General features: G+C 39.4%; 1 protein-coding gene across 1 annotated transcript in view; it reads right to left on the bottom strand.

The window, feature by feature from the left end:
- TSPAN6 (tetraspanin 6) overlaps positions 1–22,645 on the bottom strand; it is a gene marked incomplete in the record, with an annotated part of 833,747 nt that extends 811,102 nt beyond the window's left edge. Inside the window, 1 exon segment of the mRNA XM_044057519.1 lies at positions 22,434–22,645. Within this exon segment, the coding sequence (XP_043913454.1) occupies positions 22,434–22,520 (87 nt within the window).
- Between the last annotated feature and the right edge of the window lie 3,742 nt (positions 22,646–26,387).

Here is a 26,387-nt window from a genome sequence, read left to right as displayed (position 1 = left end):
AGACAAGCAACACTGTGTCAGAACCAGGATTCCAGAGATTGACATTTGGAGCCACAAGGTGCAGAGATGAGAGTAAAGGTAAACTAAGGGAAAAAAAAAAGAACCAAAGGTAATGAAAACTTCAATGAACAGCTATTACAAGGCCAGAAACCGCATTATTAAACAAACGGGAGGCACAAAAAGTTTTATTAACTAAGTGAAATGTTTAAGATTAAGATATCTGATGAAACAATCAGAAAAGCAAAAAAGTATGTTTAAAGCAAAACTAGTGTATTTGAGTCAAAAAGGGCATGTTTAGAGTAAAACAAGCACAAGAAAAGTACAACAGGCATGGAGAGAGATTAAACGAACAAATGAATACAAGGGTAGAAAGGGCACATTAAGCGTAAAAGCAAGGTGACTGCATGTTTTTTGGCAAAGTGCTGTGTTCTGGCATAAGTATGACTTTATTGTATCAAGGGCAGAACTAGAGTTATTTGAAGCATCTCAAAGTGTTAAAGTGCTTACAGTATGTGCTTATAACTATGCATGCATTCTGAAGAGTTTATACGTGTGCAAAGTGCAACTATTTCGAAGTACAGTCAAAGTATAGCCACTTTCAAAGTGTTTCTTGGACTGGGTGTGCCTATTTGCAAAGTGTCGCCATTACAGAGTGACTCTTGCAATTATCTAGCAAGGTACCACCATTTTGGGGAAAGTTTAGTGAGCTGTGTACTGTTATTCACAAAGTGCAATTACTTCAAAATGTTTCCGACTCGGAGCTTCTTTTGCCCAATTCATTCGCATCATGCAGTTACTTGAACAGTTTCTTAAAATGACAAATTACTTTAGCAGTACAGTAATTTCAGGAGTATTACAGTGCCAGAGAGACTTCTTTCGCAAAGTGCAGTTATTCAGAGGCTGCTTGTGCTACTGGGCAAAGTTACCAATACTGGCATAAATTTCTGTCATGTGTATGTGTGCGTATTCATGCACATCTGCAAAACCCTTCACTGGTATGTGTTAATATGGCAGACAGAGTTTCGAAAGCCCTTGCCACTTGTATTTGATCAGAATACTGCAGAGAACTGGAGAATATCTGAGCAAGAGTATATTTTTATACAAGCAGCTTATTCAGACAAAAATGCATGCACCAGGGCATTCATTCTGCTAAACCTAGCTGGGTCAGAGGCCAGTGAAAGAGAGCATTAATTTGTGTTTGCACAGCATTATGAGGGAGAAGGTGAAAATAGTCATAATGTGGCACAAGCTGAGTCAAGGGAAGACCACAACATGTTTGAAGTGCAAATTCAGGGAAGTGTGCAACCCCCAGACAAATATTACATTAAAGAGGAATTTGTTTTACATAAGAGATCAGAAGCCATGGAAAACTTCTGTAGCTTATATAACTGACCTGAGAAACAAAGCTAGTGTGTGTCAGTTTGGCGACTTAAAAAATATGAGTTAATAAAAAAGACAGACTTGTGTGAGGTATTAATAGTCTTGCTGTGAGAAAACATTAAATCACTGTCACAAAGCAAAAGCTAAGTAAAGCCTTAGAGATTTGTCAAATCCATGAAGTTTACAGAAAAACACAAGTATTCTTGGAAGTGGCAAGAGCACGGTTTCATCAGGCTCCAAAGCAAATGCAGACAGCATGCAATATACATGGCAGCCATAGCCCCTGATGGTTCACCAGGGAAACTACTTAGTTTTCCAGCAAGTTCTAAGAAAGGATCAAGCTCAGTGCAGTACAAGCAGGAATCAGCAAAACTAAAGTCCAGCTTTACTGTTAACAGTCACAACTGTGGTGCCAACCATGAGTCAAAGACATATAAATGCTTAGCATTTGGTCAGCAATGTCACAAGTGTAAAAAATTGAACCATTTTCAAAAATTCTGCAAATCAAGTAAACCCCACACAGTTGTAAAGGGTCATTAAAATCAGCAAACAGATCAAGTAGAGTTGCAGCAGTCTACTTTCTATGTAGAAGGTGCATCAGTAATTGGTGAAAGAGCTGATGCAGTGAATTTGTTGGCAAACAGTGAAGTGTTTTGTACTGTCCAGATCAATTGTAAATCTGTCTAGCTCAAGGTAGACACTGGTTCAAAATGTAATGTTATGTTGTATCAGCAAATACATTTGCTAAAGTGAGAACTAATGGGCAACTCAATGTGGCCAGTAGTGCGAAACTTGTTGCTTATGGAGATGAGGAAATTCAAACCAAAGGCTCAGTAATGCTTTCATGTTATTTGGCTAAGAACTGTTACAGCTTGTTATTTTATGTAAATCGAAGAACTGTGCAGTCATTATTGGGTCTCAGAGACAGTCTGAGAATGAGTCTGCTTTTTACCAAAGAAGTTCAGCATATAAGTGCATATCCTACTTCCAATTTTTCTGAAGCCATTTTCTCAGAGTATGCTGATGTTTTCGATGACAAGTTGTGCAAAACTTCCAGTTGTGCATTTCATGAAGTTAGACCCAGAGGTCACTCCCATAGTCAGTCCAGCAAGAAGAGTTCCAATATCTATGCAGGATAAAATCAAAGCTCAGCTGGATAAAATAGTACAGCAAGATGTAATTTGTCCAGTTACAGAACCAAAAGAATGGGTGTCGGTACATGGTAGTAGCTCACAAAAAAGGCTCAAACAAAATCAGAATATGTATTGACCCAAGAGATCTGAACAAAGCATTGAAAAGATATCATCCAATGACTACTCGAAGATAACTGCAGTTCTGATACAGAATGCCACTTCCTGTTTTGGATGCAAAAAGCTAATTTTGGCAAGTGATGCTTGATGGCAAATCTTTCGGTACCTCATTTTTCAGATACAGATTCGGATGCTATTTGGAATAAATTCTGCAAGTGAAGTCGTCCAGCGTGTAAACGGGCAATTTTTTCAGGTTACCCTTGTGCTATAATAGTAGATGATTTATTGGTTGGAGGCAGTGGTGAAGCATTGCATGACAGAAACCTAGAGAGAGAGTTCTAGACAGAGCACGTGACGTGAACTTAAAGCTCAATCCTCTGAAGTGTAAATTCAGACTACCAGAAGTCACATATGTAGGTCATTTGTTTACCAGCACTGGCTTGAGACCAGACCAGACCAGGCAAGCAGCTATTCTTGACACATCAGCACCAGATAGTATTCAAGCTCTACAGCATTTCCTAGGCATGGTCAATTATTTAGACAAGGTTATACCAGACTTCAGTGAGATGACAGCACCTTTAAGAGAGTAAATGTGCAAAAATGTTACATGGTTTTGGTTAGAACAGCACCGGAAAGCATTTGAAGATCTTAAGCAAAAATTGCCATCCTACCTACATTAAGATACTATGAGGTCAACAAACCAGTAACTCTTTCCTGTGATGCTTCAAAATTTAGTATTAGGACAGTTATTCTTCAGGAAGGCAGACCAGTAGCTTGTGCATCTAGAACACTTACCCAAGCTGAAATGCAGTATGCTAAGACTGACAAAGAACTTTTGGCAATAGTATTTAAAATGTTCCAAGTTTCATGATATCTATGGTCGAGCTATTCAGATTGAAACTGATCACCAACTTCGTTACTATCCTAAAAGAAGCCTATGCATTCAGTTCCAACAAGATTACAAAGAATGATGCTCAAATTGCAAAAGTACAACTTTAAAATGGTCTACACAAAAGGCAAACTTCTTTATCTGGCTGATACCTTATCCAGATCATCCAGAAGTAAAACCGAACAGCTTGATGCAGAGAATTTTAACCGAAGTGACGGCAGTGCAGAATTTCTCTACCACTATACTTTATGAGCTCAGCGATCAAACAGAGTGATCCAATTTTGCAAAAGTTCAACCACTATATCAATGTTAGATGGCTGTCAAAGGAATCTAGTGTACCACCTGAAGTGCAAACCTATTTTCCTTACAGAAATGAGAGGTTGATGGAATATGGCACTACTATTTTCAAAGGTCCTAGAATTGTTCCTGCTTCCTTACAACATAAATATATCCAGATCTTGAATCATGGTCACCCAGATTCCGAATCGAAGAGAATGTCGAGAGATCTAGTATTTTGGCCTTCATTACTGAAAGACATCGATAAAGTACTTTCTTCTTGTTCAGTATGGTACAGTACTAAACTGCATTTGCAGAGAGAACCACATCAGCAAAGTCAAGTTCTTGAACTACCTTGGTCAACAGCAGCCACTGATATCTTCGAGTGGAACAATCAGCATTACTTAATACTGGTAAGTCTCTTAATCAAACTGGTTTGAGACAGATCTACTACCTAATCTAACATCCACTAATGTTATTAATAAATTGAAATGTCATTTCTCAGTCCATGGTAGTCCACACACACTTATTTCTGACAATGGTACTTCATTTACTAGTCCGGTATTTCAGAAATTTGCAAGAGAATGCAACTTTGCACATGTTACTAGCAGTCCTGAATATCCAGTCAAATGGACTAGCTGAACGTGCACGGAAGAGTGAAAAGCAATTACTTGAAAGGTCAAAACATGACAATACAGATGTCTTTTTGAGTTTACTTAATCTCAGAAACACACCTAGTGACAATATACTTGCCTCGCTTGCTCAAAGACTTCTACCCAAGCAAACCAGAACAACTCTACCTAGTTCTAGTTTACGGAGGCCTAAAACTAAGAACAACAAAACCATCAATGCCCAATTATTCAAGAAGCGTTCTATATACAAAGTCCAGTTATGATAAAAATCAAGCAGATTTCTTCGTCCATTAAAAGGAGGTGAGACAGTAAGGCTACAAAGAGCGAAAGGTTTCAACAGGATTGGTCAAATTACAGGTATAAGTACTGAGCCGAGCTCCTACTTCGTAGAAACTGAGGGTGTGGCATACAGGAGAACTCTCAGTCTTCTTCCTGTACCAGAATAGTTATCGCAGCATTGGTCCTGTAATACAAACTCTACATATCAGAGCAAGTCAGACATTGCTCCTGTCCCAGAACGTGCCTTAACCTCTACTTCCATTCCTGAAGTTGTCAGACATTGTTCCTGTCCCAGAACGTGCCTTAACCTCTACTTCCACTCCTGAAGTTGTTCCAGATATTTCCATGGTTGAACATTCAGCAGAGACCGTTCCATTTGGTAAATCTAATTCTCAGTTTTATGTCACATGATTTGGTCATATTTCCAGACCTAGTGTGAAATACACAGTGACATGGACATAACTGTATATATGTACCTAGTTCTGTACAATTGCTTGACAGTGTATTGTTTGCATGCCGAATGAGATTCATACCACTGCATGATCAATTTCACAAAGAGGGAGGATGTAGAACAGAGTGTATGTGTTACATCTTTAAGAAGCATATCAAGGACTGAACACGCACATGTTAAGTAGCAGGCACATGCTACACCCAGTGCCATTTTGAGAGTGCAGCCAGAGGGCGAGCATGTATGAATGCAATAGCTAGTTTGCATACAAGTTACCCAAGTTAAAGTCTGTAAGCTTCTATCGTTGTGTGTTTGTACGTAATAAAGATGTTTGAATTGAACCCACAAAGACTAGTCTATTGTATCCTGACTAAATGTGTGACAGTAGGTTTGCAGCAAATTTAGAAAGTTTATTGTTTATCTTATATCAGATGAGCACCCTGGCTTGAACGAAAATTTGGAATATAAAATGTTTATTACAGCTTAAAGTTTTAGGAATATACTTTTATATTGTGATTTTATACACAAATTTAAATGTTTACTTTTTTTTTTTTTGCATACACACATGCATACATTTTCATATTTTAACTGGTTTCCCTTTAAATGCCTGAGGAGGGAAGTGATGGAATCAGGGAGTATTAAACATATAGTTCACTTTGAAGAGAGAAATGATGTAATTTGGAAATATTAGACATGTGGCTCAGTTTAAAATTTCTTATTGGTTAGTTAAATTCATGTTTGTGCACCAAATTTTGTTTAAATGTTTGGGTTTTATTTTGAATCATTTTCCTGAAGAAGTTCTGTAAGTAATAAAACTGGGACAAAAGCGCTAAATCTTAAGTCCATTATTTCACTTTATTTGGTTGTTACAGTCTTGGTCGCTTTGCCACAGGTTTTTGTGAACAGAAGTTTTTTTTAATTTTACCTTTTGTTTGGGTGGTTTTGAGTTTATTGTATGCCTGTTTGAGCTTAATATTTACGGAAAATTGAAGGTTTGCAAGGACTGGAGCAACATAGGAGAAGGCTTGGAAGTAGATAAGCTTGAACCATGGAGAGTCTAGAGTCAGGATTTTTCTTCCTGAAAAAGGAGGCCCAGTTTTTTTTTTTTTTTTTTTTTAATGGATTATTGGACATGGAGATCGAATTTCAATTGATCATCCATTATCATTCCAAATAGCTGTGTGTGAGATTCTACATTACTGATAGTTTTATTTAAGGATGACATGGTAAAGGTGGGTTTGAGATGCGACAGTAATTTTGAGAGAAAGTCTTGTCTTTTTAGGATTTAAAATAAGCCGATTTTCAGTAAGCCATCTTTCTACACAGAGAAAAAGAGTTTTGGGTAATAGTGTGAAGTTGAGAGATACTTTCAGAAGATAGAGTGTAGAATCATCCACATACTGAATAAGAGAGGAGTGACAGCAAGATGTATACAGGTCATTAATGAAGATGTTGAAAAGAAGGGGTGCCAGGATGGAGCCCTGGGGAACACCTGTGTGGATGGGTAGGAAGGGGAAGCAGAAGAACTCCCACCAGACAGACTGCAGTCAGAGAGAGATGAAGAACCATTCAAGAGTGGAAGCTGAGAGATTTAGGTTGGCTAATTTAGTTAGGAGCCTAGAATGGGATACCGTACTGAAGGCTTTTGAAAGGTCTAGGAATAGACATGACACAAAAGTTTGTCATGGGCTTCAGCTACTGTAGGAGTGAAACATAAAAGGGCTGTAGCAGTACTATAGTTCAGATGAAAACCCTGTTGGGTAGGTGTAAGAATGTTTTCTTGGATAAGAAATTTGAGCAGCTGTGTGTGAATACATTTTGAGGATTTAAGAGAATAGCTTCTTTTGGCTTTTCCCGGTTAGGGGTCGCCACAGTGGAACTCCGGTCCGCTAATGATTGGTAGTTGATTTTTTATGTGCCAAGTTACCAGCCCTGAAGCACAACCATCAACGTAGGTACACCCATTCACGCATGTCTTCACGCAGAAGACGCTCTGAGAATCGAACTGGACAGCATCTTACTGTAAGGCGACAACGCTACCACAGCACCACCACTGTGGGTACTAGGTCTAAAATTAGATGGGTCAGTGGAGTTGCCTCCTTTGTGTAGGGGTACTGCCTAGAACGATTTCCTAACATCAGGAACAGTGGCTTCATGAATAGACTTATTGGTAGGTACAGAAACTAGATAAGCTACAGAGTCAGCTGCAAGTTTGAGAAAGACCGGGGTAGATTATCAGAAGGAGAACAAGGTTTTAGCTTGTGAAGGAGAGATTTTATATAAGAGGTGGGGATGGGTTTGAGAGAGAAAAGGGTTTGGTTACAGATAGTGGAGTGGGAGCTTTGGTCTAAGTTTGTCAGTTTATGGATAATACCTATGAAGTAGTGGCTGAAGGGGGAGGCAGTGTATTAATTCATACATATACAACATACATATATATATATATATATATATATATATATATATATATATATATATATATATATATAGATAGATACATATATATATATATATATATATATATATATAGATATATATATATATATATATATATATATATATATATATATATATATAGATAGATATATATATATATATAGATAGATATATCTATTTATTTAGAGTATCAGGAAAATTTTAACTGATACCATAAGTGTGGTTTATGTTGCTCTCTGCCAAACGTGTCCAGAGTTCAGGAAAATTTTAACTGATACCATAAGTGTGGTTTATGTTGCTCTCTGCCAAACGTGTCCAGAGTTCTACATTGGCAAAACTGAAAGGAAATTGAAGGAAGGGGTGTATGAACACCTATACGACAAAGAAAAAGAAAGAAACTAGTGCACTTTCAAAACATGTGCAAGAATTCCCCAGACACCAGTTTAAGTTCAGAATACTTGAAAAAGTGACCCCAGGGGCAACAGAGGGGCCTTGGTCCCCATTTCTAGAAAAGAGGGAGGTATACTGGCATCTCGACTTTAATGGAAGTTTACCAGGTTTAAATGACCAACCTTCGATTGCCTGCTTACTGAAACTAAAAGCATTATGCAGATAAAGCTCTTCTACATCTATTTATGCATACATTTTTTCATACTTATTTTTTATGTTTTTGGGTGGGATTACTTTGTGTGCACACAGGTTTATAATGCTGTTATAATATGCTTTTAGACAATGCATTGGAAATTAATGAATTGCTCTGGCAAATACGTACCAGAGCTCATATTTTTCCTGGCATTAATGAAATGTTATCTATAAAGCCAGTGTTAAAATTATTAACATGCAATAGGTAAATCAGAAAATAAAAAATGTGTATTTTTTAATATATAGTATATTTATATCTCAACAAGAAAGGAGGTAAAATGCACAATCAATTTTGACCTGTTATATTTATTATTGTTATTACTTTAATGTTGATGAGTGTGGGATATTTTTATGCAACTATTGCATGATATGTAATTTTCAATATGTATAAATAACTTCAACTTGAAGCTTAATACTAAGGTTTAAATATTTTATGAAGTAATGAGTAGCGTAGCACTTTAAGGTTCCTCTGATAATGTGAAACCAATGAATGAGATTATTGTAAATTATTTTAAATTGATTGGATACTTTATATGTGGTGTTCTTATAAATACTGATGCTTAATGGTTTTAAACTTTTGTCTGATGAAGGCAGGTCATGCTACTTGCCGAAAGCGTATGTGTGTTTTAAACGCTCACTTTTATTTTTGCTATAATAAACTGCAAAGTTGTTTTCATGAAGTAGAAACAGACATTTACTTTTGAAAACTGGAACTGTACTGCAGAGTGTTTAGGAGACAAACTGTATTTTGCTCCAAGTTTCAGTGGCTGAGCTGTCATACAAGAATTTGTTTTTTGGTCAGTTATCGGCCGAGTTGGCAGTGTTATCTGATTGGGATCAAGGTGCAGAGAGATTTTTCCTACTGTACCAGGAAACTATAAAACCTTTTCATCATTTAAAACCAAGGCTGCTTTGGGCCAAAGTTCATTACTACTTATAACTCAGACACAGCTCTATAAAGATCGGAAAATATATTACATACTTTTGCCCTTGATCGTGTAAGGTAGAACATTTGTCATTCAAGTATGCAGTATTTGTATTTTTTGGAGTGCCAGACACAGGTAAGCTGCTAGTGAAGAAACATTTTCTTCAGATATTCCACCATTATACACTGCCTAGTGGAGTTCTTTGTTAATTGCCATCTGGTGCACAAAACCACTGCACAGCAGAGAAACTGCAGCATTTCTATGATTTATATAGAGGGCATTGAGTGTCATGTGCAAGGGGTGCTATAGAACAGGGCTTCATAAAGTTTTTCCACTATTTGATCCAATTTTTGCAAGAGAAAATGTTATGTGACCCCATACAGATAAATGAAATCAGTATACAAATACATTTACTGATAAAAAAAATCAAAAAGAAACTTCAAAATATTTCTTTGGTGTGTATATATTTATATATTAAAACACACATTTTATTTATACATACATATATAAAATTTTACAACTTACCATTTATTAAACAGAAAAAGCTAATTTGCATACTAATAAGATGGATGTGCTTGTTTCTTCTTACATAAAAAATTAAATCTTAGCTGAATATTTGACAGTGCAGAGGTAATCTTCAGCATTTTGATTGTTTTTTTTGATTTTATAATAGTCAGTGCTGAAAAATCCGCTTTGCGTCTCTCCAGACACTTCAAATGATCACTTATAAAACTTTTACAATTGCATTTTTGGGAAACTTATTTTCAATTATAAAAATCGGGCGGCCACGGTGGTGCAGCGGTTAGCGTTGTCACCTCACAGCAAGAGATTCTCTGGTTCGATCCACGGCTGGGGTGCCTTCTGTGCGGAGTCTGCATGTTCTCCCTGTGGTTGCATGGGTTTCCTCCGGGTGCTCCGGTTACCTCCCACATCCCAAAGACATGCTATAGGTGGATTGGACACACTAAATTGGCCTTAGGTGTGAGTGTGTGCCTTCTGTGGAAGGTTGGGCGCCGGTCTGGCAACTCAACACCGTAAAAACTCCACTGCCAATCATGAGCGGACAGGTGATCGCTGTGGTGACCCCTAACCGGGAAAAAAGCCGAAAGAAGAAGATTTTCAATTAAAAATATTTATGGCTACAGATGATTTTATAAAGAACCACATTCCACCTTATTCTTTCATATGTTAAAAATTAAACTTTTATTGAAAAAGTTATATTTTAAAAACATAAATATGCTGCAATCTTTTCCTTGAAGTGAAATTTAAATCACTAAGTTTTTCAAAAACATCCTACAAATGACACAGTTTTAAAAACCATAAAAGTCAGAGTTCATGTCTTTGCAAAGGTTTGAAAACAAAACTGTTAAGGACACAGCTTTTAATGAAGTTAATGATTTAGATAGCATCATGAAGCACATCCAACTCCGGTGATATTTTTTGGCTACAAGTGCCTCCCAATGGATCATGCAGTGAGTAAAAGTGATATCTGTATTGCCACAAGCGCTTTTACTTTTGCTAAAACTCCAACATTCTCACCCACCATCCGTATGTCTTCCCCTTCTGTATGCCTTCCAAAGGGCAACAAAATAATAATTCTTCATGTATGCTTCTTTTATAAACACCTTGTATCTAACAACTGTGCCATGTTAGATATCAGATGTTTCATCCAACTGAACTGCAAACTTTGTACCACCCTTAAGCCTAGTAATAAGCTGCTGGAATTGGTCATTACTAATTTCAGAAATTCTTTTAGAAACAGTATCATTCAATAAAGAAATTCTAAGAATTGCATATCCATACTTTTTCCCATAAACTATTCCTGACATTTTAATAGCTGCAGGTAATACTAGATCTTCTACTGTCATGTATGGGTTTTTAGTTTTTGCAATTAAACTAAAAGTTATGTCTTACCATAACATTCCATCGGTGTTATTGATCTTCGTTCAGTCATTACTGATGGGTAATCGGTTTCGTCCTTGGAACCGAGCCGGCCATATGCCAAGCTTGTCTCAGCCAAAAACTCTCGAGCTAAGATGTTACCCAGCATGCCCCTCTCCCTGTTGCCTCAGATCGAATTTGCAAGTTGTAGAAAGAAGCAGAGGCTACCTCTAGTCAAAATGACCTGCTGTTACAGAACAATGAGATCCACCAGAAATCTTCGGAAGGGGGAAGAAGGGTGGGAAGTAATGACTGAACAAATAACACAGATGGAACATTATATTAAGACATAACTTCTTTATCTGTTGTTGTTAATCTTCGTTCAGTGATTACGGATAGGATAGAGTCCCCAGCTACCTTTATTTCTGGGAGGCCCTTGTGGAAGGACATTCCTGAGCACCACTGAACCAAATGAAGCTCTTCCTCTAGAGGCCAAATCCAATTTGCAATGAGTGATGAAAGTATGAGGTCTGGTCCAAGTTGCAGCTGCACAGATGCCATTTAGAGAACCTCTAGCATGAAAGGCAGCAGAGGTTGCTACTGACCTTGTAGAATGGGCCCTTACAGTTTGAGTTGAAGGGATGTTGCGCTTTTTGTAAATAAATGTTACAGTCTTTCAACCATTTAGCCAATGTGACCTTAGAAATGGGACATCCTAATCTTGGTCCAGAAAAAAATTTATCTGATTTGCAAGAAGGTCTCATTCTGTCCAAATAAAAAAGGATTTGTCTGTGAATGTCTTGGGTATGTAGGCAATACTTTCCTCTGTTTGAATGATTGGGGAAGAAAACTGGTAGGTCAGTTGTTTGGTTTATAGACTTTAGGCAGAAAGGATGGATCAGTTCTTAGTGACACTATCTTGATGGAAAACCAAATAGGTGAGTTTGATGCTTAAGACCTGGAGTAAGAAATATGTCTGGCAGACGTAATGGTGACCAGAGACAAAAAGTCTTCCATTATAGGAACTTGAGGTCGCAAGAAGATGCTGGTTCAAATAGAGGCGCTGTCAGGGTTTGTAACACTAATGACAGGTCCTAAGGCTGCATTGGTTCTCTAAATGGGTGTTTCAAGTGAATCACACCTTTTAAGAAAGTTTTGTACAACTTGTGTGACATAAGTGAGGAACCTTGGTAATGGCTGTGAAAATTAGATATAGCAGCCAAGTAAACTTGAATGGTAGAAGCCGATAGTCCAGATTGTTTGAGAGGTATTCCAATACTAGAGAAACAGGAGCTGAGAAAGGATCTATACGCTTTTCTTTTAACCATATGGTAAATAATTTTCCACTTGCTGAGATAGGTTAGTCTGGTGGAAGATTTATGAGAGGCAATAAGCTCGTAAGAAAGGTCATGCTGCCTGGCAATCAGAGTAAGTGGAAGAGCTAAGCTGCGAGCTTCAGGCTAGTCAAGTTGGGGTGAATCAGGTTCTGCGCAAGCAAGATCAACTATGGTGTTGGATTGAGAATCCTGGTCATTCTAGCAGGTGAGGCTATAGAAAGGCAAACCAAATTTGTCGAGGCCAATAAGGATTAGTCTGCTCTTCAACCGGCAGGCTTTCTTCAGAAACTGGGGAACGAGGGGAGGGGAGGAAATGCATAAAGTCGACCAGAGAGCCAATCGTGGACTAGAATGTCCCTGGGTGACTGTCCCGGGGGGGGGGGGGAATCAAGGTAAGGTAGTTGCTGCATTTGTGGTTGGCTGGGGAAGCAAAGAGGTCACAGCAAGGATAGCCCCAGTGGTTGAAAATCGCCGCTGTTAGAGGAGTGAGGGACCACTCGTGAGGTTGGAGAATGCACCTGCTCAGTTTGCCTGCTATCACGTTGGAGCTCCCGGGAATATGCGTTCATATCAGAAAGTGATTGGTAGCTATCGCCCAATGCCATATCCTCGTGGCCTCCCGACATAACGGGTATGATTTGGTTCCACCTTGTTTGTTGATGTACCAGACTACTGACATGTTGTCTGACTCTACTGCAATAGTCCTTGACGGAAGGATGGAGTGGAATGCTTGCAATGCTAGAAGCACCGCCCTCAGTTCTAGGACACTGATATACAGATGGACCTCTAGTTCTGACCAAGTGCCTTGGACTGTCTTTCCCTGAAACAGCCCCCCACCCCATGTCCGTGGTCACTGTAGCCTTGGGATGATGGGACATGACCACTGTAGAGAGTTCTGCGACATCCACTAGATTAAATCCTGTTTGTACCTTTTGGGTCTGTGCAATTTCTTGCATCTAGTAAAACCCTGATAAACTTGGCAATGAGCCAGTCGTCTAGATATGGAAGACACATGGGAATCCTTGAAATCGCAGGTGGGCTGTGACTACTGCCATGAACTTGGTGAACACTCTGGGGGTTGTAGAGAGTCCGAAGGGCAGTCCTCGAAACTGGCAATGACTGGCTCCCGCACGGAAGCGAAGAAATCTTCTTAACGTTTTGTCCATTTTTATGTGGTAATGCGCATCTTGAAGATCTATAGAGCACATCCAATCGTCTTTTTCCAACAGTGGAAGGATAGACTGTACCACGACCAATTGTAATTTCTGTACCTTTACAAATTTGTTTAAAAAGACTGAGATCCAAAACTGGTCTCCAGTCCCCGGGGTCTTTTTCAGCACTAAAAAGAGTCTTGAGTAGAATCCGGATCCTATCTGGTCTTGGGGGGGGGGGGGACTATTTGGATGACTTTTTTTTTTTTGGTAGCAGCTTAGATATCTGTAGTGCTGCTTCTTCCCTTTAGTTTCTGAGGGGAACAGGACAAAGATTAAAAGGGATGTGATAGCCTCTGGTGATTAACCATTGTACCCAAGAATCTGTGGTTATGATTTGCCAGGCAGAAGGGTACAAGGAGAAACACCCCCAACTGCTTCCAGAGGTAAACAGCTGGGCAGCCCTTCAGGAGCGCTAGTAGGGTTGACCAGAGAAAGAATCCCTGGAACCCTTGTTTCGCAGACCTCCCCTGCACAGAAAGGGGCACCTTCCACTGGAGTTTACCCCTCTGTCTATGGGGGAAAACTCAGCACGTGCATCACGGAAAGGGCCCCATGATTTCTTATACAACATCTTTCCACTCCTCTGATTTCTGGAACAGAATCTCTGAGGTGAGGAGAAACGGACATCAACAGCAGATAGGGTCTTACCATCTTGTTCACATCTAGCCAGTGTGTCTTTTACTTTGGGTCCAAACAAAGAAGAGGCTTCAATGGGAGCATTCAGTAAGGAAGCCTTGAAGGGGCCCGCAAAGTCACAAAGGCGCATTCAGGCATGCCATCACATGGCTATGCCGGCACCTGCCACTCTAGCTGCTCCTTCCATTGAGTAAGAAATCAAACACATGGAGGAGTTGGAGATGGATTCAAGGGTGGCTAACTGTGAGGACACTGTCACGGACCTCAGAGACAGCTCAAGCCAAGGATTCAGAGAGCTCTGTTATAGAGTCCGTTTGAAGCCTGGTGAAATCTGCCAAAAAGTCCAAGGACCTGACCGCAAAGATCGATTATGCGAAAACATGCTTCACTAATCAATCCACAGCCCGGGACTCCTTGTTGGGTGGATGGATAGTCTGGATCTCTTCTGCCAGTTCCTTTTAGTTGTGGCCACCACCACCATGGCATCTACTGGGAGACCTTTAGACCAGTGGGGATCACTCTCAAGGGAAGATCAGATTTTTATAAGGCCTCCAGGGAATAGCTTCAATAGTGTCAGGAGCCTTCCGTACACGCTGCACGAGGAGCTAGACGAGCCCGTCGGCAGATGGAGTAACCCAGGAGGTAGGGGGGCCAGGCACAGAAAAGCCTGCAGGAACACAGACTCCATTGAGGAAGGGTTGTAGGACTTTCAATCACCTGTTTTAGGAGATCGAGGATATCACCAAAGGACACTTCAGAGGGTGACCGTGGGGACCCTTCCCCATCATCGAAATCTGTCTCTTCCATCAAGGACTCCTGCTTCCTCTTGAAGGTGCCCTTATGATGTACTTCCTCTGAGGGAGGTTCTAGAGAGGACAACATAGAAGGGGTCTCCTGTGGGAGGGTGTCCTTAGAGTCCCATGCTCGGTGTCCAACAGGAGTGGCTTTCGTCAACTGCGGCCCAGAGGAGGGGATAGACTCCGACAGTATAATCTTGCATACCAAGGAAAGGGCAGCTCCATGACCCGGAAGGCTGTCCCACCCAAGGAGGGATGGAAGCCCGGAATCAAGCACGACAACCTCGGAACTGGGAGCTCACCACGCCCTGACGAACCAGCCCCCTGGTCTGGAGTCTCAAGAGGGTTGTAAAGCAGGGATGCACTAACGGCACAGCTACTGTCCTGAGAAATGACCAGTGGGACATGCAGGAGAATAGGTTGGAATCTGTGGATAAAAATGATCACCTCCAAAGGGGAGAGATGTACTGGAGGCAGAAATTCCTCTGGCCACAAGCAGTTGATCGACAAGGTGCACAACATCTTGCTCAGAGAGGCTTCTTGCATAGATAGTCCTGATCCTACCTGAACGAATGGCATCAGCACCCAGAGGTCGGTGCCAAAGGGCTCTGCACCAATTCCAGAGACTGTGTTGAATATGTCTGCGCCGAGGACTTCAGTGCCAAAGGGGTCTGCACAGAGTACTTCGGAGTTGAAAAGGGTGTGGATGTCAATTTAAATGGTACTGTCAGTTTTAACTTTTTCAGTCGTGGTTCCTAGGGTCCCCAGCTGGAGATGATGGAACAGACCTAGAGGACGTCTCAGCATGACTTTTTTTTTTTGTGGGGCTTCAAAGGAGGAGATGAACCTCCAGCCCAGAAATAGCCTCGCTGAAGGACGTTTTTAGGATGCCCTTTAAAATCACTTATTTTTCTCTTGTTCAAGATAAGAGTAGAAAAATTTTTACATATCCCACACGGAGGGTTAACAGTGAGGTGGGAGACACCCAAACAGTATACACACAAAACATGCGCATCTAAGCACCTTTTAAAAACCAGGACTTCCTTTTTTGGTCAGACATCGTTATTCAAAGAAGAAATTACCAACAATGGTATGAGAGAGGCTAGCCAAGAGAGTAAAGAAGAGGAGATTACCAGCTATGGTAGCAAGGTTACCTAAAAAGGTAAGAAATTTTGACATACTGAAAAATAATGCGCTAGGGTAAGATAAAGACTTAGTTCAACAATTTACCAAGTTTTATGGATGGTCATCTGATAAAATATCGAACAAAAACACTTAGCTCAAGAGAAGTGGCTTAACACGGCTGTTAGGCAATGTGGCAAACAAGATCTGAGGTAACAGGAAGAGGGGCATGCTGGGTAACATCTTAGCTCGAGAGTTTTTGGCTGCCGCAAGCCTGGCATATGGCCGGCTCGGTTCCAAGGATGGAACCAATTACCCATCAATAATTACTGAACGAAGATTAACATCAGATAGAAGCTTCACAAGATGCAAGTAAATACTTTTCATTCACAGTAACACATCTCAAAACACTGTTTTTCTTTATTTGAAGACTTTAGAAGTCATTTAAAATATTCCTCTGATTTACTGCAACAGGCTGCATGCTTGGTATCAAGGTGTCATTTTAGTTTGGATGGTTTCATGCTCTCAACAGCCAAAACCTCACTACAAATTAAGCAAAGAGGTTGCTCCACACCATCATGAGTATTTACAAGCAAATCCATATTGCAATAATGATGCAACATATTTTCTTTTTCTGGTCAATGTAGGTGCCATTTTCTGAGTACTACAACCTGGTAGTGACGATTCTGCCATGTTGTCATCTGTATTTTTATCACTTCTGTCTAAATTTAGCCACTTATCCAAAATAAATGGAAAATCATTTTGTCCTAAAATAGAAATACAAACGTTCTCAAATAAATACTAGACTCAGTTTATGAAATTAAATGCATTTTCCATTCCTCTCAACTGTACAGATTTCCACAGAATGTCTAGATTTGTGCCTCATATTTTCGGTCTGTTCCTCATAAAAACTTTTTTTTGACAAATCATTGGGATGACTTAAGATTAAAGTCAATAAATGACAATCATTTGAGTTTCCGACTTTATAACCTTCAGAAAATGCACGGTAATTCAAATCCTATTATTCTAGCAACTTTCTAAGTTTATAAGAGCAATATTTAAAATGTTGTGATGAGAGGTAGTACCAGCCATGCTAAAGAAAGTAGGATAGTGCATATGTAACATATGCCAGCACAGCTAGCTAAATTTTTGTAAAGAATTAAGTCATTTGTATATCAAACTGATTGTACAGGTGGTTGTGTTTGTGTTGAAAATGTATTTGTAAAATTGCTTGTGTTAAAAAATGTACCAACAGTGGGTCCTGCTGGACAGAAAAGAAATATACCTGTATGTCAGACTGTATTGTAACGGTTGAAATGATGAAATAAATATATTGTCATTAACACCAGGGGGTGGCTGGCATTTCATTTAACCCACCAAACCAGCTCCCTTCTCTAAAGATGCCTCCAAATCCCCCAAAATGTTCTGTGGAACCCTTTCCAAAACAAAAAATAAAACATTTTTAAAATCCTTGCATTCAATACAGTGCTTATATAAAGGAATTTCTTTTCATCTTTTTTATTTATTGTGTAGAGATGCCCATAAATCCTCTGCCTCAAAGCCCTCTCTGTTTTCCCTACATAAAATGCATAGTTACTTTTCATCTTTTTTATTTATTGTGTAGAGATGCCAATAAATCCTCTGCCTCAAAGCCCTCTCTGTTTTCCCTACATAAAATGCATCGTAGTTTAAGCATTAAGCCAGGTAAACACCACCCTCAGTGTTGCAATTAAACCTTCCATTACCCTTTAATACCATTGATAAGATGGCTACTGTAACATTCGTACCTTCATAAAAGTATGATTTTAACTTATGGTTATAACTTAATGAAAGTTTGAATTTTGGAGTGAACTGGGATGGGGTATTTAACAGCAATGGTTTATTGGAGAAATCGAGTCAGCAGTCAAGGTTTGTGTACAAACAAGGGAGAAACTTAAGAGTTACTTTTGAAACAAGAGCTGTTGTTACAAAGGTGGAGGTAAGAATGGCTAAATGTGGAGTATGCTCACAGTGCTGGTACATTTGCAAAGGTACGAATGTTACAGTAGCTTCCTTCCCAAGGGTACTAAAGGGTAATGGAAAGTTTAATTGTAACACAGAGGGTGTTGTTTACCTGGCTCAATGCTTAACCTGCAATGTACTCTATATTGGGAAAAGAGACAGGACTTTGAGGCAGAGGATTCATGAACATCTCCATTCAAAGAAAAAAGATGAAAGAAATGCCTTACATAGCACAGTATCGACTGCAGGGATTTTAAAAATATTTTTTTATTTTGGAAAGGGTTCCATGGAATATTATTTTTGGGTGGAACTGGGAGGCATTTTTAGAGAAAAGGGAAATGGTTTAGTAGGTTACATTAAATGCCACCCATCCCCTTGGTATTAATGACAAGGTTTCAGTTAATAGTGTTTTAAGATTAAGAGCTGGACAGTTGTGATTTTTTAGGCTGCTGCAGATTTAGACACCTTTGACAAGCCACTTTTTAATTATGTACTTCACATTATTATTTAATAAAAGTTTCTGTACTTGTGCTTTTAAATCAAAGTTTGGCATGTTACATTACAGTTGTCCATTTAGCAGAGAAAATAATGCTCAGAGAGACTGGTCTGGCATTTAATTAGTAAATAAAACAAGAGATCTGTACGGAGCTTAGTTAAATTCAGAGAGGGAAAACAAGAAGTTATAATTTGAAAGCTCGTTTGTCTAAACAAATAATCTTTGTGAGATTGAGATAGTTTTGGTCAACATGAAATATGTGCAGTTCACTATGATGAGAAAGGCAGGGACTACCAAGAGAATTAAAAAAAAGGGAATAGAATGCATTGATGTTGTCTGCATTTAGTACACTACATTTTCTGTGGTTTAACCGAGAGAGAGAGAGAGAGTTGATCTTGTGCCATTGTATACATACATATATGGATTTTTTTTTCATTCTTCTAGTGCCTTCTTTCAGCTGCTAATTCTTCCTAGTGCCATGTCTTCTCATTTTTATTTGCTATTTGAGACTAGTGTGAGACTGTGGTTGTTTGCTATCTTTTTCCTTTGTATGCTGTACAAGATAATACAATTTTGCAAGAACTGTTGTGGGGACAGAACAGATAGATACTTCTGTTGTACACTTTTGCAGCTTGTTTAAGAGTACCTCTTCTGTAGTCATGGGGAATGACAGTGATTGTACTGTTTGGGGCACTAACTTCTCTTTTTAGGGAGCAAGTAGACATTATGGTTCAAAGATATGTGCTAGAGAAGGGTAGCACCTGTACCTCTAATTTGTCTTGAGCATGCCTGGTATACATTGCTGCTGGTGTTGGGGGTTGATGTGATATCTTCTGCAGTTAGTTAAGGGAGGGTTGTATGTGGTTACTTACCCTATTTAGATGAGGTTTTTTTTTTTTTTTTTTTGGTGGAGTGGGGACTTTTCCAGTACATGTTTAGGTCATACACTAATATAAGGTTGTGGTGCCTTGTATGCACTAGAATTCAATTTAACATTACTTCAGTCAAGTTAAGAGTTAGCAAGATGCAGTTCACTGTTAATAGTAATTTTGCCCGCAAAAGTAAGTTGCCAGTCAGGCTAATTGTCTGAGGAGGCATTACCCATTGCAACAAGAGTCTGGCTGTTAAGACTCTTTTTGTAACAATACTCCCCACCCACACACTATCTGTGATTAGTATGTTATTCTGAGTAAAGTATAACTGTTTCCATGAATCTTTAAGTCGGGATGTTGTTACAGCAACTGTTTTGTTGTTGTGAAACTGTACCAAAGTTCATACTGGGACTACCTGTGACTGGCACTTCCTATAGGCAGTTAGGCATTGACAGGCATTTTTTGTAGTGTGTGTCTCGAGTAAATCTCTCAAAAGGCCATGAATTAGTTGAATGTCCCTGCATGGTAATAGTATTGGCTTGTCAGTAGGTGAAGTCTGACCTACACATTTTTTTTTTTTTAACCACACAAGGATTTTTCAAGCTTGCTTTTTAGCTAATTAGAGATAAATTATGTACTTCACTTTCTAAATAAAACTGGATATTTGAATACTGTATCCAACATCAATAACTTAACTCCCAATGAAGGTCTCATACCAACTCAAGTAAATGCAAAACCAACGTTGGGCCAATAAAAGGTATTACATCACATCTGAGCTCCAGTGTACTTGTGTTAACTATGCTAAAGGAAAATACATCAGAGGTACAGACTGTGTCTAGATAAACCCAAAAAAATTCTCTGCAGCAATTAAAAAACTTGATACAGTCGTGAGTTTCCTAAAAGCTGCACCGGGCATGGAATCTGTGGAACATTAAAGAATGTCCCAACCCAAACTTCATACTAAATAGCCACTTACCAAAACAAGTCCTCTGCTACATAAAATGCTGGATCATCCCCCTTTTTGCTTCAAAACTATACTAAAATCACCAGTACAGAAAAAGGATACAAATACCAAATGTGGCTACATTCCAGACTTGCAGTCGCTGTATCCCCAAAAAACTACAACACACCAACCATGTACTTAGTAAAATTCCTAACAAGTTTAAAATGTGACTTGTAACAACTAAAAACATACAAGACAGTTTAAGCATGCTCTAATTAACCCTGTACTAAAGGTCCCCAATCCACTGTCAGCAAACAATTCCTGAAGAATACTGTACACCTTCCTAAATAAGCTCCATTTTAGAAATAACTAATTCTTACCAAACCAAGACAGCACACAAAACAATTTACTCATATAATATGAAAGACAGCTTTCATAAAAATTGCTAGAAAACATCATTCCAAAAAATAAAATAATAATCAACCAGCTAAAAACTTAGAAGAAAACACCTCCAGGAACCCCTCTTGAAAAGTTAATTGCAATAATTTTAAAGCTGCTGCTAAGCATTTTAAAGATGCGTTTAAAAAATAAGTGTTAGATCAAACTACTTTGTCATCAGTCGCTCAGCATTGTCACAGTAAGTGAAAGACCCTTCCCCACAGAAAAATAAAAATGTGTGCATATAAACAATTCGACCCCTAAACTACTTCAAGGATACGTCTTGCTAATAATCAATCTCCTACCTGAATATCATGGATTACTACAGAAGCGCCTACTATGCTGAACTGCAAGAAACTGTAAATCCTTACTACACATACTACCCTTACACTAAAAGGCTTCCCAGCAATGCACACTACTGCGTGTTGACTTAGTGTGCTTCAAAAGAGATGCATCTCAAACTGCTCTGTATTGCTTTGGAACACATTTTAATTTTGTACACAGTTGTTTATAGTATGCTAAGCTGTACACTTCTTTCCAATGTCTATACCCCTGCAACTTTCTGTCTATATAAGTATTTGCCTACATAGCCCAAGCCATCACTGAAAAGGGTCCTCTGACCACTTCACTTACCCAGTTAAATAATAAACATTTTAATTTTTCCTTAACTAGCTCTACTATCATTGTATATAATGTTACAGACCTGCCCAGGAATAACAGCTCCTCTCCCACTGTACCTGTGTATTATTCCCATTTTTCGATTTGCCATCTGGAATTTTATAATGCAAATCGTGGTATAGTTCATCCAAATGCCAGTATACTATAAACCTGGCCTACTTTAACACTAAGCTAGCACTCCACTGCACCATAAGAACGCTTTGACAACACCAGAGTACCAGAAAGGTTAATACTTCACACTTTCAAAGTATCAAGCAAAGACATGTTAGAACACACACGCATACCAGCGTTTTCATAACCAGCCCCTATGTCTAAATGAGGATGCAGTGTCAAATGTTGCCAGTGAGTAACAAACCTTAGTCCTATAATTTAAGTAACTATAAACGTATACATGTCTCTTAACTACATTAAACATTCAGTAACACGTTAAGACTGCATTTGAAAGCAATTGATAAATAAATAAGCAATGTGCCTAGTTTGGTATAAGGATAACAAAATCACAAATCTTCACTAGTGTGTTTTGGGTATACATACAACATAGAGAAATAGTATACACACAGGTATACATCTTTTTTAGAAGTTTTGTGTGCACAGTCCCTTCGTTTTGGACTTCTTCAAAAAAAAAAAAAACAATAAATAAATAAAAATACACCGACACAAGTCATGAAAAGTACAAGACCGGAGGAAAAGGGGGAAATCAAACTTCTTTATGCGGAGGTCCCAAAATAAACAGTTAAAGTTTGCTGAACCTAAGAGTTTATATTTTTAACCCATTACTACAGATGCGCATTCAACAATATTAGGTGAACGGTTACTTTATACGCCTACCCCGATGACATAGTAGTAAAACAGTATCTTACCCAAAATATCAGGCTGTAACCTATAAGCAAGGACTTAAGGCAGGTGATAACCGGCTTGGTCTGCAGCCGGCGGGATGGAGACGGCATGATGCTACAGCCAAAGCTTTCCTACACAGAGAAATAGTCCGACTAACTACAGAACTTTGTCTGCTGTTTACTTATTAACTAAAAAGTTTTTGGGACTGTCAGAAAACTTTCTTCAGAAGGTCGGAAATGACGGTATATGTACATGACGTCAGATGTCGTTACTTCCGGAATTTGGGGTCTCTATTATGCTTTTGTTAGTAAACCGTGTGGTTAATGATACGGCACTTTCTAGGTTGTAAATATGCTGCGTTCAGTTCAAGTGCTTTTGTATATTAACCAGCTGTAAATCTCACCAAAGACTACAGTAGTACATATTTATGATATTCAGAGCAGCAGCTAAATGAATCGGTAGAGCCGCATGACTGTATGTAAATAGAACCAGGAGTTATTCGAACCCAGTGCTTAAATGATTATTACAGATGTCTTCCCATACATATTGACCACTGGAAAATGTATGAGTCACTTCGAGGGTATAACCAGATATATTATGTGTATTCCGAACAGTATTTTACTTCTGAGCGACTATCAGAAACGAAATGTATGAAGCTCAAGAAATGTTTATGTCTGTAACCATATAATATGGTCTGAGTGGGCATACATTACATCGTGACTGAATCAGCAATCCAAAACCACATTTAATTTTCTATGGTTTATGGGGATGACCTTTGAAAATGATACATTCACTTTAGTGAACCAGGTCTAGCACATTAATTTTCTTGTCTGGTGATGCCGCTTATTACAAGTATCGTTCGCAGTGAACCGCTGTCACATGGGTGAATCGCAGGCTTTGACAGCGTACACACGAAAAAAAAACTGTTGCACAGTTGGCAGCTCTTAAGAAATCTGAAAGAAGACCCACATCAATTATTTGCGTAGGTTGGGGCCTAGTTCAGTGACTAACAGCTTTGGTGGGCAGTCACCTAGTTTGTGATTACAGTACTCATAGGTACTACGGTAACATGAAGTGAAATTAAAAAAAAATGTCTATGTATCTGTATGTATATAAAACAGTTCAAAAGTAACTAAATGCTCCTAACCACGTAAATGCTGGGGAAATCCCATGAACACAAGTTGTGTAACATTTTAAACATAAACAAGAGCTAGTACATTGCATGGAATGTGCACAATCTTAGAGGGAGTTAACGGGAGAGGGACGGCAGCAGGGTTGGCTTTAGGTGAGAGAGTAACCTAGGCAAAGTCAAGGACTCCAGAGCATCTCCCCACACAACAAAATCCATTGCCCCTTTGTTTTCTTCAACATCCTGTGCTCACTACACCGCATAGATTATTTTCTTTTTTCTCTGTTAGTCTTACTCTTCAATTTTCTTCTGCATTCATTAATTCAGCGCATTCCAACTATGCAAAGCTGAACTCTAATAACTGAACTGCAAAGGAAGTAACTGAATTAGGCTGGGGGCCAAAAGGCTTCCAGAAGCCACAGGTATTCTAGATGCTCTGAAGTGCATTTTAGAGTTCTTTAAACAACCTTTTATTCCAGTCATCATGTTCTTTCGGCTGTTCCTGTTAGGTGTCGCCACAGCAGATAATCTGTTTCCATTTCTTCCTGTCCTCTGCATCTTGCTGTGTCACACCAATCACATGCATGTCCTCTCTCACCACATCCATAAACATTATCTTAGGCCTTCCTCTTTTCCTGTTACCTGGTAGCTTCATCCTTATAGGTTCATAGGTTGGTACTAGGCTATTGGCCCAAGGGAACTATATAAGCCTAGGCAAATGGTACCTTGGCTTTTGCCATGCAAGAAAATTATTTTCCTATGCCCCTGTCAAGTAGAGCCACAAAAGTGATCCCTGGGGTGAATTTCCTATCTCCCATCCAGTCATCAAGATTTTTCTTGAAGAGTGCTAATGAGCTTTGTTTGATATAGATAGGTAGTTTGTTCCAGAGTATGGGAAATCTCTGAGATAGGAATATATCGATCCAGCATGTTCTGTTTATTGTGGTGACAAGGTTTAGGTCCCTAGAGCGTGTAGCTCGGAAGGATTGGGATTTCTTTATGTGGAGCATGTCCAACAGCTCTGGGTTTGACATAGCTTTGTATGTTAGGCAGAGATCGTCTCTGAGTAGGCGATATGCAACAGAGTAAAGCTGGAGTTTTTTGAGACAGTCTGCGTAGGGCATCTGTTTGAGGCCGGTAATCCTCTTTGTGAGGTATTACTGTGGCTTTTCCATTTGTTGTAGATGTCTTGTGAGGTACATACCAAAAAGGGCATTGTACTCTATAATGGGTCTATTGAGTGATGAGTAGAGGGGAACAATGACCTCTTTTTTCCTGGATGAGAAACCTTTTGTGATGAGGTGTGCCACATAGAAGGATTTCCTGACTACTGTGGTGATGTGATTATCACTACTGTCCACCTGTGTCCCAAGGTCTCTTATCACACTTTTGGTATTAAGTAGACTACCGCCTATGTGGTAGTTCATGTGTACAGAGTTTTTACCAAAAGGGATGACAATGCACTTTTTGGCATTGAGCTTGAGACCATGGCTTTGACACCAGGCATCTGTCTCAGTGAGGCCCTTTTGTAGGATGTCCACATAGTTAGGATTTGATTATGGCTCCTAGTTTGCAGTCATCTGCAAACTTTGTTAGCCAAAGACCTTCTGTGTTATCCTGTACTTCAGAGAAGTAGATACCAAACGGGAGAGGACCTAGGACTGAACCCTGTGGTACTCCACTTGTCACTGGTCTGAAGTTGGATTTAGAGTCTGCTACTTTCACAGTGTGGGTTCGGTCAGTGAGCCATCTTGTGACATTGGGATTTATACCTAGTTTAGTGAGTTTCTCGATAATTCCAAAGTGGTGGATGGTGTCGAAAGCCTTGGCAAGATCTAGGTAGTCTGTGTGTACCACCTTACCCTCATGTACAGCTGTGATGGCCGCTTCAAATATGTCTATCAGGTTTAGGAGACATGATCTGCATTTTATAAACCCGAACTGGGTAGAGTCCAGAGTTTGGAGATTACCAATGTCATTGTTTATAAGTTCCATGATGATACATACGCTCCATAGCCTTGCAGACCAGGCTCATCAGGCTAATGGGGTGGTAGTTCCCTGGGTCCGTGGTGGCTCCCCCTTTGTGGAGTGGGATAACTGTTGCTGTGCACCATTCAGTGGGCACAAAACCTGAGGTGAGGCTATGATTGAACATGATACTTAGGTGGGGTGCCAGTTTGTTCTGTAGTTCATGTAGAACGCAGCCTGGGATGTTGTCAGGTCCCATGGATGCTGTGTTCGTGGCTTTGGATTGTGTGTTTTTTTACCTGTGCAGCCATGATTACAGGTACTTTGCATTCTTCTGGTATTGAGATGGGCCCTTTAGGGGTTGAGAGAGGGATAAAGTTAGCACTGAACCTATCTGCCAGGATGTTGGCAATATCAGTTGGTTCTGTATATTTAGTGCCATTCTGCTGTAACTCAGAGCAGATCTGAGTGTTGCCATTGAGATTCTTGACATAGCTATAGAATGCTTTGTGGTTGTCTTTAGAATCAGTGGCGATTTTGTTTTCGTAACTAGCTTTAGAGGATTTTATGAGGGATTTCAGCTTCTTATTGAGGCTGATCACTGAGTTCTTCCAATCATGGGATTTTACTCTTTTTTGCAACAGTTTCTTTCTTCTGTTGTAGAGTTTGTTTATAGCAGGGGACCACTAGATTGGCTTTCTTTTTTTGGAGGATAGCATCTTGGTTCCGTTAGGGATTGCACGATCCATGCACTTGTGTAAGTGCTTATAAAGTGCAATTGTATAGGATTCAGCAGTCGTATCTCTGTTGTCCATCAGCATGGGTGTCGTGAAGTTTGCCGCTTCTGTCTTAAGAAGCGTGAAGTTGGCTTTGGAGAAAT

This window comes from Protopterus annectens, chromosome 15.part0, assembly GCF_019279795.1.
Source record: "Protopterus annectens isolate FY-2018-M chromosome 15.part0, PAN1.0, whole genome shotgun sequence".
In the NCBI taxonomy this organism is placed as follows: domain Eukaryota; kingdom Metazoa; phylum Chordata; order Ceratodontiformes; family Protopteridae; genus Protopterus; species Protopterus annectens.
The sequence above is the reverse complement of the archived record's forward strand: the minus strand, read 5'-3'. Positions and strand labels throughout refer to the sequence as shown.